At 36.4% G+C, this 13840-nt stretch overlaps 1 protein-coding gene across 1 annotated transcript in view; it reads right to left on the bottom strand.

The window, feature by feature from the left end:
* Nucleotides 1-5411: 5411 nt before the first annotated feature.
* The window catches only part of Asta-r1 (allatostatin A receptor 1), a 71546-nt gene continuing 63117 nt past the window's right edge, over nucleotides 5412-13840 (bottom strand). The window contains exon 4 of the mRNA XM_076377791.1: nucleotides 5412-5660. Coding sequence (XP_076233906.1) covers nucleotides 5412-5660 — 249 coding nt within the window. The remainder of the gene's footprint in view (nucleotides 5661-13840) is intronic.

Raw genomic sequence — 13840 nt, 5'->3', positions numbered from 1 at the left:
GAACACGTAAAATTAGTAACTGGTTACTATTAACTTCGAGTTCAGAATTTTCGGAAAATTGTGAGAAGAGCTCCAGAAGGGCAGAACCGAATTTAATCAAAGTGGTGTGATTAGTGATGTACGAGATTCCAAAAGTAATTTTGGTATTGTCTTGTTTTGTCTCGAATTTCAAGATAATAACAAGACAAGACTACTTTATACAATATACAAGGAAATATAAGACAAAGCTGTCAATAATGTTAGTCTTGATAATATTTTTCACAGTAGATTGTTTTTTCTTCATTTTAAGAAATACATAAAATTACGAATAAATGTATACCTAAAATTACGTATAAGAACATTTTTGTACCTAAATTAATTACAAATAGTAAAAGTGTTCAAAATTTTTTATGATTTATTCAGAAATAATTATTACGTATTCATATATAAATTAATTTTCAATTATTTATTCTATATGGTTTATGTATATAAAAACCCATTGATTATTCTAACTCTTATTTACCGAAAATTATTGTGACATTAATTATTTTACATTACAAAAAATTAGACATAATATATATTACAAATTTGTATCAAAAAGTATATTATGCTTACAAAAAGAGAATTCAAAAATCTACAAGAAAAATAAAACCTGTATTTTTTATATTTTGAGTAAAATTTTGTTCCGGAGTTTGTCAGACTTCGTGTCAATAATTAAAGGTTAATACTAATTGAATCCAATATAGAAAAAAAATCTGATCCAATTGACTTCATGTAAATTAACACAGCACATGTACGTTAGATATAAAATATCTCTAGTAACAACGTCTTATCTTTATTCGTGTCAAATTTAAGATCTGATATGTTACTGTTTTTCATTCTAATCTCTTTTGTGATGTTCTATTCTTTACATAGTAAGGCCACTCCTATTTTGTCGATATTCTTTTGTCGATTCTTTGTAACGAAAGTATGTTTAATACTAAAGACAGCCGACTTTAGTACTAGCCATGCTGAACGAAAAAGAAGAACACTGCGAGAGTCCGATTCTGCACTTAATAGAAAGAATACGCCGCATTGTGTGTCTCTGTCTATCCAGTGCTGACTTTCTGTTACAAGCGCCAGAAATGCTAAAGAGAAAGCGCTGGACCATCCCAGGAAGCTAGAGAAGGACAAGCCCCTCCAGTCCCCCTGAAAACTTTTAAAATTTCAAAACCTAAACTCGTGCGTTCGATGATGCCATTAGCTCTTCTGGAAAAGTCTGCGTTTTCCTGTTCGTGTCGTATCATGCCAGTTCATAGTTTTTGATTCGTTGGACGGATAATGCAGCGCAATCTTCTTTGATCTTTCAACATTTACCGACACTTGATGGATAACTTGCTATATACCAGAAAAACTGTTATATAACATTATGTTACATGACATTTTCTTTTTCTGTTTTCTAACAAGTTATACAATTTTGTTATATAACATATTTTGTTATATAGTATAGACGCACCTTTAGGAGAGCGGTCTCAATCCAACAAGGCTTAGTATATTAGTTGTCTCCTAGATGTCGTTCGTACTGCACCCGCTTGGAATCATCGTGGTGCACTTGTCGTAAAGGTTACGTAACCCCAAATCTGTAAACGAGCATCAACTACTCTTGTTCTCTGAAGAACAATCACTGACTCTAAAGGAACGGTCTTGATCTCACTCGACGAGTACCTCAGCTGCCTCTGATATCTTCATGCTCTGGCAACCCGATGCTAGGGAAAAGTGCGTCGCCTGCTGCTTTCGCAGCTCCTTATATACCCGCCCGTTAGAGTTCGCGCATGCGCAGTGACTTACTACTAATGGCGCACTTATTCTAACCGTGAATGCTTTATATAAACAATCGTTCGAAATATGTTATACTTATATTAAAATATAATTAAAACCTATAATATACAGTATATGACAAAGTACAAAGATATTAATAAGTATTATAATTAGTAGAATATGCAGTAATAAATGATTATATAATATTAATAGAAAGAAAGCGAAATGAGATAGTCGTTACTTGTCATTTTCTTCTTACACTTTTACTACTGCCCATCGTAAATTATATTATAATTTATAGAGTTCGATTAAAACCTTGTATGATGTTTATTCTAAAAAGACGTTCTTCTTCTTAGCTCGCTTCTCTTGCTACTTGCTTTGAACTGCTTATATTTACATATAATTATAAGAAATAAATTATAACTTAAATAATTAGTTTGCTATGTCTTAAAATTAACTTCACAAATTGTATCTTAAAGTGGATATAATATCTAGACAATGCCAAGACGATACAAGATTTTTTCAACCAAAACCAAGACAGTATATCAATTTTTAAAGAACAAGACCATATTTTTATAAATGTTATCTTGTCTTAAATCTCGTGTAGCACTAGCGCTAACCGGAAATCAACAGGCGTGAATACGTTCAGTGCCAGATAATGAGTGGTAAGAAAAAGCAATACATACAGGTTAAGGTAAATACAATTACTGTGTTATGATACAGCTGAAGTGTCGTGAATTGTGGTTGGGTGAATTTCTATTTTTGAAGGATACCAGCTCAAATAGATGCTGGTAGAGAGGAAACTCCTGACCTGACCGATTTTTCCTCTCATGAAAGACGGTGTAGACCGGAGTTCTGACCGGAGTTCTAACCGAAGTTCTAACCAGAGGTTTGATCGGCTATAACCACTCAAGAATTCCTATCAAGACGAAGCTCTTGATCGGTTATAGCCGCTCACGAATACCAGTTGACCAAACATCCTGGCCGTTTCTTTCAATAAGGACATGCGGTTGAGACGAAACCCGTAATCGCACAAACCTCTCAATAACCCCGAGATGGCCAATCGTGTCATTTTCGTCAGCTCTCTGACCTGACCGTAACCGTAACCGTTACTCTTTCAGTCTCGACTCCCTGGTTAATACCACACAATGTACCACTTTATACCAAACAGCTTTTATAAGAATATTTTTTTCATAACTTCAATCTCTTGCGAGATATTTCATTGTACTTATTTAAACAGAACATCCTGTATAAATGTTGGCACGATAAAGTAAACCATATAAAATGTATACTAGCCATGAACTGCAACTTTCTATCTTTCCGACTCTGTTTCATTGTTCTATAAATGAACGAGAATGAACAAGAGATTGAACAAGAGATTGACAAGGAGTGACGTAAGTACCTGACTGTAAGAATAATTAATTAACGCAAATTTATAAGAATAATTAATTAATGCAAACTTATAATAATGATTGCTTCAATAATATTTCGGGTTATATTCTATACGCAAGTATGTACAATGTCAGCGTGACGTGTTCTATCAGTATCGGTAATGTAGGCGGTGCAAGATTTAGAGACGTTATGTCGAACATTCATCTTGATCTGACAGATTCTGAGTCGTTGCCACAGTTATGAAAATAACCCAAGAGCGGCCTCCTGATTCTTCCAAAATAAGAAAGATAATCTACTACACGCGTTAAGCATTTCTAAGCGATTTTTAGTCTGTATAGAGTTTAGTCGCTATAACCGTCGGTTCATTGCCACGAACGAAGTGGTTTACCACTTTACCAACGTTAAGTTGCTTATCTATGTTTGTTACAACCAGGGTTGCCATCCATACTTCTTACCTTTCCGTCCCTCACCTAGCTGTGCTGCGGAGCCTGCCTTCGGTTGCCCCACTCCGCTCACCGAGGAGCAGATAGGGAACCTAACGGGTGTTCTTTTGTGCTACGCGATCCTACGGACGGCTTTAGCTTGCATAAGTATACGGTTCTTTCGGAACACCCGCTGGCATGCCCCACGCGGCACGCATCAGCGTCAGTGAGAGGAGTGGGGCAACCTAAGGCAGGCTCCGTAGCACAGCTAGGCGAGGGACGGGCTGGTAAAGGGCAACGATGGCAACGCTGGTTACGACATGTATGCTCGGTTAAGCATCTTCAAGACGCATTCTGGCTTGTCGGAGGCCAGTCACTATAACCGCAGAGACCTTGTCTCGAACGGAGCGGTCTGTGGTCTTTTGCAATTGTAAAATGCGTTTGTCGAGCTTATTATTCCGAGTTTTATGAATATTTGGTCGCCCTCACTAATCATCTCAAAAAAAGCATCAAACACTTTCAATTCTCTGAGCATTGAATCGTTCTAGTCGCCGAGACCATGTCACGAACGAAGCGGTCTCTAATAAGCACTGGAAGTGTATCAGCTGCCTCCGAGATAGTCAAAGCGTTGTTCTTGTCATCCAAATCTGTTCTCTCCAAGAGATGCAGCTGGAACATCTCTTTATATACTCAAAAAATAGGAGTACGCGCATGCGCGGTAAGTCGGAGTAGTCGCTATCCTATTCTAATATCTAGAACAATAACTTAAATTAACCGTGTAAACACTTTTTAACCCAGTTTATTAAAAAGAAACAGAAACAGAAACACCTAAACAAACATTTTACACTTGGTGGTAAACAAATCACTTAACTTTAATGAGTTCGATTCAGAAAAGAATATTTTTTAGTCTTTCGCTTTTTCCAGGTAAAAGAACGTCTGCGACGCGACAAGTATGATCCCGATTTTGGCTGGGGATAGGTTGCTTATGGAAGGGAAATCGCACAAGAACCGTCTCTACGTCTGCTTGTACGGTTTTTGGGTTGCAGAAACCCAGAGGTGCCGTGCGTACTGACGTCTTCCTCTAGAGAGGATTGGTTTTGGTCTATATTCAGTTGACCGGAGTGCCGTGCTCTACGTCTGATCCGTTAAAACTCTCGTTTTTGTGTTAATTGCCGCCTTTTATACCTATTTTCGCACCTAACGTCAACCAATGAGGGTGCAGCGCGCTACCTTTGTCCTTTTTACCTGGATTGTCACATCGTCGTGTCGCATCGCCGCGCGACTTTACGCTAGTTTACTTATCACTATTACACGCCAATACTATATCGTTACAAACGTAATTATAAAATACTGTAGAAGGTGCGAAACTGAGTACGTATATCTTAAAATTCTATAATATGTCTAAAGACAAAAGTATATAAAACTAATAATTGAAAGCAATTATAATTAACTAAATATTACGAACGCAATGAAGAGGTTTATACATGAGTAGATTAGCTATCGTAGAAAAGGAGCGTATTAGGCGAAAGAAAGAGACGGTTATATACGTAGCGTAAGAAGTGGTGGATCACCGTAGGGCAATGGCGCAGGCGTAGGAGGGGCCGTTACACTCGGCAAGGGTTAAGCATAACTACCAAACTCTTAAAATAATAAGTATGCTAACAATACTTTCAAACTGTATTCTTCTCAACAAGTTTATATAATTAAAATTCCATTGATATGAACTGAATAAATTGATTAGAAAAATCATATTCAATAAAATAATGTACTGTTTTACAGTTTCTAATAATAAGGAGATAAAAAAATAGACACAAAACTTACCTAGAGAATGTCACCAGTACTGGCAGCTCTTGTGGTTCTTGTCAGTGGTCCCTGTTGTCTGTTGTGATCTGGCCGAGGCTTGCAATATATAATTTTCCGGAAAGCTTTCCGGAAACTGTCACTGAGGAAAGCGTAGAGAATGGGATTGACACAGCTGTTCGTGTAAGCCAAAATATGGCTGGCTATTTGCACCATTATCGTCGCTGATGTCAGTGGGTACACATTCAATGACTTCGTTACCAGTATTACCTTTCGTAGAAACAGATGGAAAATCAATAATTTATTAATCATTTTTAAAAGTGTAAAAGCTTATAATGAATTTAATATAAGATGCACAAGAATTCATTTAAATACAGGATGTATACAACTTCTATAGGTTTATTTGTCAGCAAAGAGGAAGATTGTATTTTCTTAAAAATATGTTAACGGTAGTTATTCACTATAGGAAAGGCGACTCGAATGACCTTGACCTTAACATATTTTGTTAACGTCACTCTTCAGAGTAACCATCAAGAGGTTTTGACAGTCGCTCGTGGCTCGTTATTAATAACAGTTATTAATAAAAAATCTTTGAAAAATATACCACATGTTTTCAGCACTAACATGTATAATGATGAAATGCAATACACATTTGCTCAGGATTTTTATTTCTATGAGAATATTCTGACCTGGCTCACACAATTATACATGCATACAAACATCACTCAGGACTACTTTTCAGTTACAGTTTAGCAATGATTAGAGTACTTATCAATCTAGTTTACTATGTTATACTATACATTCTTGCATTTAATGCTCAATTATCATGAATTGTGTAAAAATATACTTTTAACACAATTTATTCAATTACAGAAAACAATACAATATTTATGAAAATGATATTTTACTTTATGCAAATAGTACAATAATTGTACTTCATCGCGTGGACAGGCAAGGGACTCCGCCTAGCACGCCCTTCTCGAAAAAAGCCTAGCCCAGACCTACCCTAATCTATCTTTTTGTGAAACTAAGCTATTCTATTCGGAATTTAATTCGAGATAGATTAGGTTAAGTTTCAGCTTGGTTTTTTTCGAGGTAGAGACGGAGCCCCTCCCTCGCCTGCATATGTCTTAAACATTTACCATAATTAACACTTACAAAAATTGAAACACCATTTTGCCAAATATCGTCGCTTGGAAAATAATCTGTTTTTAATAATTAATAACTTTCTAAGGAATAATGAGCGATGACTAGAATTTCTTGAAGGTTAATCAGAAAAGTGCTCTTGACAACATATGTCAAGATCAAGGTCATAAGAACTGCCTTCCCTATACTGAATAATTACCCCTAAACGAATGGTCAATTGTCCATTTTATAATATAGTTTTATCCTTAATATGCAATAAATCTTTGCGATTTTATTATCAATTGAACAGCGTTTTTATGAGCGGGTTAGGAGTTAAAGTGAAAAGCATTAACTAGATCTAGATTCAATTGATTTATGTTAGTAATGTAACGTAAAGAGTCACAATGGGTAACCCAATTGTGAAACATTTCCATAAATTAGTAGGAATACAGAGTTCAAGTTACACGTAGAAAAACCATTAGAACTAATCAAATATCTCCATTAAGAAAATTGGTGACTTGGACGTTTTAGTTATTCAACAAAGTGTGTATTTACAATGTTCTTAGCTCATTCGTAACGGATATGTCGAAGCTTTACTGGTCATTTTCACGCATACTGTTACGTCAAAACTTTACTGACCATTTTCGTATATAATCACAGCTGATTCTAGTACTAGCCATGCTCAACGAAAAATAGCAACACTGCCACAATCCGATTTTGCACTTGATAGAAAGAGCACACACATTGTATGTCTCTGTCTATCCAGTACAATACTGAACTCTCGCAGTGTTGCTGTTTTTCATTTAGCATGGCTAGCACTAAACTCGACTGTGATATAATCATTCCGTGCCATTCTTAAGCATGTGCAACAACCACCTCCTTTTAATAAAATGTATGGGTCAAAACCGCTCACTACACTGCCATTGCGAGTGGGTTAAGATTCTCATAAACATAGATGGTTACGGACCTAAAGGACGGTGCATTCTGCTACGGGGATGAGTCAAGAGATAGAAGGGAATTATACATTAAAAGCTTAGACTGTTGTTCTGTTTCGAACAAGAAAATTTACGGCATTGTCCTCATTTTGACTATTACGTCGGCGGGGATGTGTCACGATAATGCTTTTGGAAGATGTAATTTTTGCTGGATCTGTTTTTTTGTGTTGTGCACGTGTTTACGCACTCCGCTACTCTTTGGGCGTTGACACTGAAGATACATCGAGAGCGCGATGTGCTTGGATATAGATGGGGTGTGTCCCCGGTGGGGGGATTGGGACAGTTGCCGGGTGCCTCAAAAGGGTACTTTACTTTGTACCGTTCAGGAGGTAAGTCGTTTTGGCAAGTAATGTTATCGTCATCGCCCTGAATACAATTATTCCGTGCGAGGGCCAAGCCGGGGCCTGGTGCGTTACTTTCCCGAACGCCCCGTGTACGTTAAATTTGGACTGGCGTGTGTCATTTTCCCAGTGCCAAGACGGGGCCTAGTGTGTTACTTTCCCCAGCGCCCCGTGCGTGTCAAAGTCAGTGCTATGGTAATGGGACGGAAATGGTGTAGGGAGCATTATGCGAACGAATCGGTGATGTTTTGGGACCCACTAGTAATTCAAGTTGTTAACTCTATGTTGCAGATGCACTCCCAAGAGGGGTGACTATGATATTATACGCAATGTTCAATTTTCTTTTATTATTCCATGTCTGTTGAAGTTTAGTTTAGTTAATACAAGTGGTTTATTAAATGTTATTGTTTCGCTTTCAAGCAGACTCTGTGTTTTCCTTAAATTCTCTTTTTCATAATTAAAGAATTTTTACCTCACACTTTGCATTTTGGAAATTCCTGATCAGACACACCCCAAGCCTTTAACGTTTTAAATTCGAAATTTTGTTTGTTTCATTACCCGCTCTCTCCTCGGAGTTATTGTCAAAAGTCAGTGTCGCGTAAGTGTGTGTGAGAGAGCATGAGTGGATGTGTTTGTGTATTCTTCTGAAGCCTCAAGAATGAAACGATAACGCCTTTGTCGAACAAAGAGCATCTACTTCGACATTCCAAAAATGCGGGTTCTCATGAGCCGGGATAAATGTAACCAAGATGTTTGCGATTATCGACCTTATCAGGAGCCATACAAGTCGTTGGCCGCAGTGTTCCATAACATCTGTCGCGGATCGTTCATGCAAGCTAAATATACCTATATCTTACATTAATATAGACGGCTATAGCTGATTTCGCGAAATGTAATTGTAACGCATTGATGTGTTGGAAAGATCGAGATGAGAACCTTTCGGCGTTAAAACTTGGAATTTGCGCAAAAACTGTAAATAGCGCACGACACGACGACCGCGCGAACAGCGATGCCTGATAGCAAGCATAATACCAAATGTTCTCGAAAATGGCGAAAACTTATATGGTTTATTATATTAATTGTAAGAGCGATTACCTACCGAAAATGCTAATAAGCAATGGCAAGTGCAACATCCGTAGACAGATGGATAATTGTAAAATCAGGAACCTGAAGTACCAAGAGAGAACAGACGCGACACATTAGATACGAATTAACGAATAGCGCGACAGCTCTCGTTACCTCGCGCGATTCTCTAGGACCTTACATTAATACGGCAGGTGATCTATGTATTGGTGATCCGCGAAGGAATCTGTCTATTCTAACTTCCGATACCCATCACTCTCTGTCCACAAGTCGCGAGGTGCGTGACGAGAGTCCGAGGGTTAAATTACTTTAATTTTTCTTTCCTTCTTTTCCTTAATTTATTATTTCATTAAGTTCTGTTATTTCGAGCATAGATTCACGGGAATAAATGACCTTATTAACTCACGTTAAACAATCTAAAAAGCATAGTTCAGTTTATAGCGTAATTTATTTAGTGATACTTTTAAAATCGTCGCATGTGTTTCTCTTCCTTTTTTTCAGCGTTATTCTAGGTGTAATCAGGCAATATCGACGACCAGGCTTTTATATTCTTTTTAGGGATTTTAATTAGATTTTGGCATTAATTGACGTATTATTATATATATTTTCTTTTTCTTTTGTATTGGATATTGTACTTTTCTTTCTTTTCACTCATCTTTCTAATACTGCGTTTCTTTTTATATTTTATCTTGTTCGGTTAAATTAATTTCAAGATTTGCTAAATTTTGAGAATATATATTTTCGTTATTTATATATACATATTGAGTTCATTAATTTATTTTTCCAAGTATAATATAATCCTAAGCATCTACCTCTTAAGAAGCAATCACGTGTAGTGCTGTCTGTACCGGACTAAATAATTTTCTAACCCATCTATCATTATCCTTCTGGATAATTAATTAATAAATATAATAGATATTCTCACGTATTGTGTCCAATTATTTATTCTATCTACCACTCTTTGCGACCTTAGCGCGCTTGTCCAGAATGAGGCGAACTGTCGAAAGCCAATTTCTTAACGCAACATTGGCGATGCAGCGAGGTCTCATCAGGGCCCAAACTAAATGGTCTTACTAGATCCTGAATACTAAGTGTCTCTTAATTCTTCGCAAGCCACTGACAATCCAGGCTCTGACCCATCCAAGACTCCAGATTTTTAACACTTGCGAACGCTATTGAGGCTGTCGTAGAAAATTTCTATAGGACACTTAATTGTCCGTATCAAACGGTTAAAATCGAGGAATGCAGCGAACTCAAAAGTACTTTTTGTGGGGCGGGCGTCATGAAACTTTCTAAACATTTGTACGGTGAGAAACATTTCTCAACATACAGCTAGCCGCTATACATTGAAAAACAATCCAGTCCGATTTCATATAGTGAAGTCACAGTTTCCATTAGATAGTAATGGTATTTTGGGAAAATAATTCTTAAGACAGGAGCGAGCAGAAATCTCTTTTTTCCATAACACCTTAGTTACTCAATTAGATTTAATTAGACCTACGTATTTCGTGGGAGATGAACCATTGAATCGAAATAAACCAATACTGAGATTGCGAATATTGAGAATAAATGTTAGAACCAGACAAGCCATTGCCATCGATGTCATAAATAACGATTTAAAGAAAAAATATTTATCGAGACTTACTGTTAGTATACAGGATAGAGTTTATATTAGTCTAACGACCCACGGTCTCCCCTCTCACTCTATCCATTTTTATCTCACTCTATCCATCACTATCTCTCTCTATCTATTACCATCTCTCTCTATATTTGTCTCCTCCTAATACCTTATTATTATATTACCGCGTATTCTATTATCTTAATACTAATTAATATTTTTGTACCTTATTTTTGTATGATATATTATAGGTTCCAATTATATTTTAACATAAACACAACGTATGTCGTACGTTTTCATTTACGATTAGAAGAAGACCGCCATTAGAAAATAAGACACTACGCATGCGCGAACTCCGACTAGCGGGTATATAAGGAGCTGCGAAAGCAGCAAGAGCACACTTCCTCCTGGCATCGGGTTCCGAATAGACGAACGTCTTGAAGGTAGCTGATATACTCGTCCAGTGAGATCGAGACCGCTCCATTAGAGGTAGCAACCGTTCTAGCAAATACTAGTTGATGCTCCTTTGATATAGAGTTCGTGCTCGCCGGAAGCAGACGAATCGCCTCCCAACAAGTGCTAGAAGCCATTCCCAGTCAGACACATTTCTAAGACCGCTCCTGAAGAGTCTTTTCTCCAGGATAGCGACTGATGTAGAAAAGATAACGAAGGGTTTACGGATGCTTAGGCAATTAGGCAAAGATTAAATGTTTCATGGAACCTTGAGACCGCTCTGGGGTTATAGCCACCTGTAACTTTGGTAGCGACCAGGGCATACATGACAAGATCTATTGCAGACACATACACAACACACTGTGCCTTGTATAGAGGATCCTCTACCGCGAATAATATCACCTAACCTAACTCTCGTTCAACGATATATAACATAACTCTTGCGTTATCGAGATAATTAATTATAATCACGTTCAATATAACTTCACATTCATATAATCACACATAATATAACCTCATATCTTATGATTTTATTAATATTTAACTAGATTAGAATAGATATCAATATTGTATTAACGTTAGGATTAGAATAAGTATTTGTTGAATAAATTATTGTTAAGAAAGATATAAGCCTTGGATTTCAACCCCTTAACCGCACGCCACACGAACCCCTACTTTTTCGTCCATTGGAAAGCCGCTCTTCCATGGACAACGTAGCATCGTTTTAGGGACGTTACATTGGCAAAGCCGCCGTTTCTGTGAATGACCAGGACAGGTGTCATGTTCTTGTCATAAATGCTTTAGAAATAGACATAGATATAGAAATTGGACCATACGAACTAATTCCCGTTGAATATTGTAGCTTTCAAGAAGAAAATAATGATTCACTAATATTAACATTCCAATTAATACAATAGATGAAATAATAAAACGTTTGTGATTAGATCATTTGAACGATGAGAAAGTTATCACGTGCTTCTTGTAGAGAATCTTGTAGAGAAATTTCCCGACAGATTCTATCTACCGGGTGATACTTTAGAAGCTACTCCATGTATTACGTATAAAATTCCAACATCCGATGATGTTCCAATTAATATGCGAGAATATAGATTTCTTCCGGCTTATAAAGATGAAATACAAGGTCAAATTTTCGCTAAATTAATTAATGGAGTAATAATACCATCGAATTTTCCTTATAATTCTCCACTCTGGATTCTTCCAAAGAAACCAGATTCTAAAGGCAATCCGAGGTGGCAAATGGTAATAGACTTCCGTAAGCTGCATGAAAAAACGATTGGCGACGCGTATCCGTTACCTAATATTACCGCTATTTTAGATCACCTAGGAGACACACAATATTTTTCAATTTTTGATTTAACCAGAGGATTTCAACAAATTGAAATGGATCCAGCCGATAGAGAGAAAGCTGCATTTACTACATCTGACGATCGTTACGAATATATTTGCATGCTCGAAAGTCTTAAAAATGCACCAACTATGGTTCAGGGATTAATGGTTCAGGTATTACGCGGATTGCAAAGAATAGAAGTTTTCGTTTATTTAGATGGCATCCTAGTTTACGCGAAGTCTTTGGAAGAGCACGGGAGAAACATTCGAAGATTATTTAATAGATTATCAGACGTGAAACTGACTTCATTTACACAAATGTGAATTCTTAAAATCTGAAATCACTTATTTCGGACACTATATATACTTATAGACGCGGTCCATGCATAATAACCCACGAGTAAAAGTGAAGCCAAGATAACGGGGAAAATGTGATGTCACATGTGGGCAGCAGATAATTCAAAATGATAAATATTGTATCAAACACCATCAGACGTCAATGAATACCATTACTCTGACTAGGAATAGTAGTGAATAATTTCTAAATAATTACTTATAATGGTGCATACATGTTATGTAATGAATTGCAAAAAACGATAAAAGCGTAATGCAAATGTATCTTTTCTTCTGTGGATATTTGGCTATTGCTCTTACGATTTTTTTAAACTAAAACAAGTTATAAGGAAATAATTATGATGTAAATATTGTCAACATTTCAGTTTTGAAAGTAAAACCTTCCACTTATAGTTATTAGTATTCATTACTTTGCCCATATGTGACGTCATATAAATGACTTTATCTTTACTTCAAGGTAGTTATTTGAAGCCCCATTTATAACTATACATATATGGTTTAAGTAAGTCTAAAAGTATTTCAGCCATATTACATAAATCTACTATCAGTGGCGCTACCTAGCGTTAGCATCAGCGTCACTCTGGTCTATAACGTCCTGGCATTTTGTGGCAAAGTGCATTTCTGTTGATTTCCGTGCATTTTCAATAGTGATTGTGATCAAACTTATTGAAGACATATTTTGGAGCATTTTAGAGTATATTCGAAATTTTAATTACTTTCAAAGCGTCATAGAATACTGTTTTGAAAATGTTGGTGTGTGCCGCTAAAAGTTGCAACAACAGGGCAGCAAATGAAGCTACTCTGCAGTTAAAACTCGAAGAAACCTCGAAAGTTACTTTTCATGAAATATATTACTCGTTTGCATGATTTACAAATTCAATTAATGAATGATGTATTTGACATTTAAGTACTTACAAAATTAAAAGAATGGAAGAATTTTATACTTCATATTTCTTTTGTAAATGGTAAGAGGATTATTAAATCGTAAAGAAAAATGTTTTTTTTTTCATTTACTGGTATGTATTACAAATATTAAGCAATTGTATACAGATCTTTGCTTGTCTAATACTATACCATATCTCTCAGTATATTCATTTAACCAAGATTCCATAGAACCTGTTTTTTGTTGCATTC

Source organism: Calliopsis andreniformis, chromosome 5 (genome assembly GCF_051401765.1).
Source record: "Calliopsis andreniformis isolate RMS-2024a chromosome 5, iyCalAndr_principal, whole genome shotgun sequence".
Taxonomy (NCBI): Eukaryota; Metazoa; Arthropoda; class Insecta; order Hymenoptera; family Andrenidae; genus Calliopsis; species Calliopsis andreniformis.
This window is presented reverse-complemented; position numbering and strand designations above follow the sequence as displayed.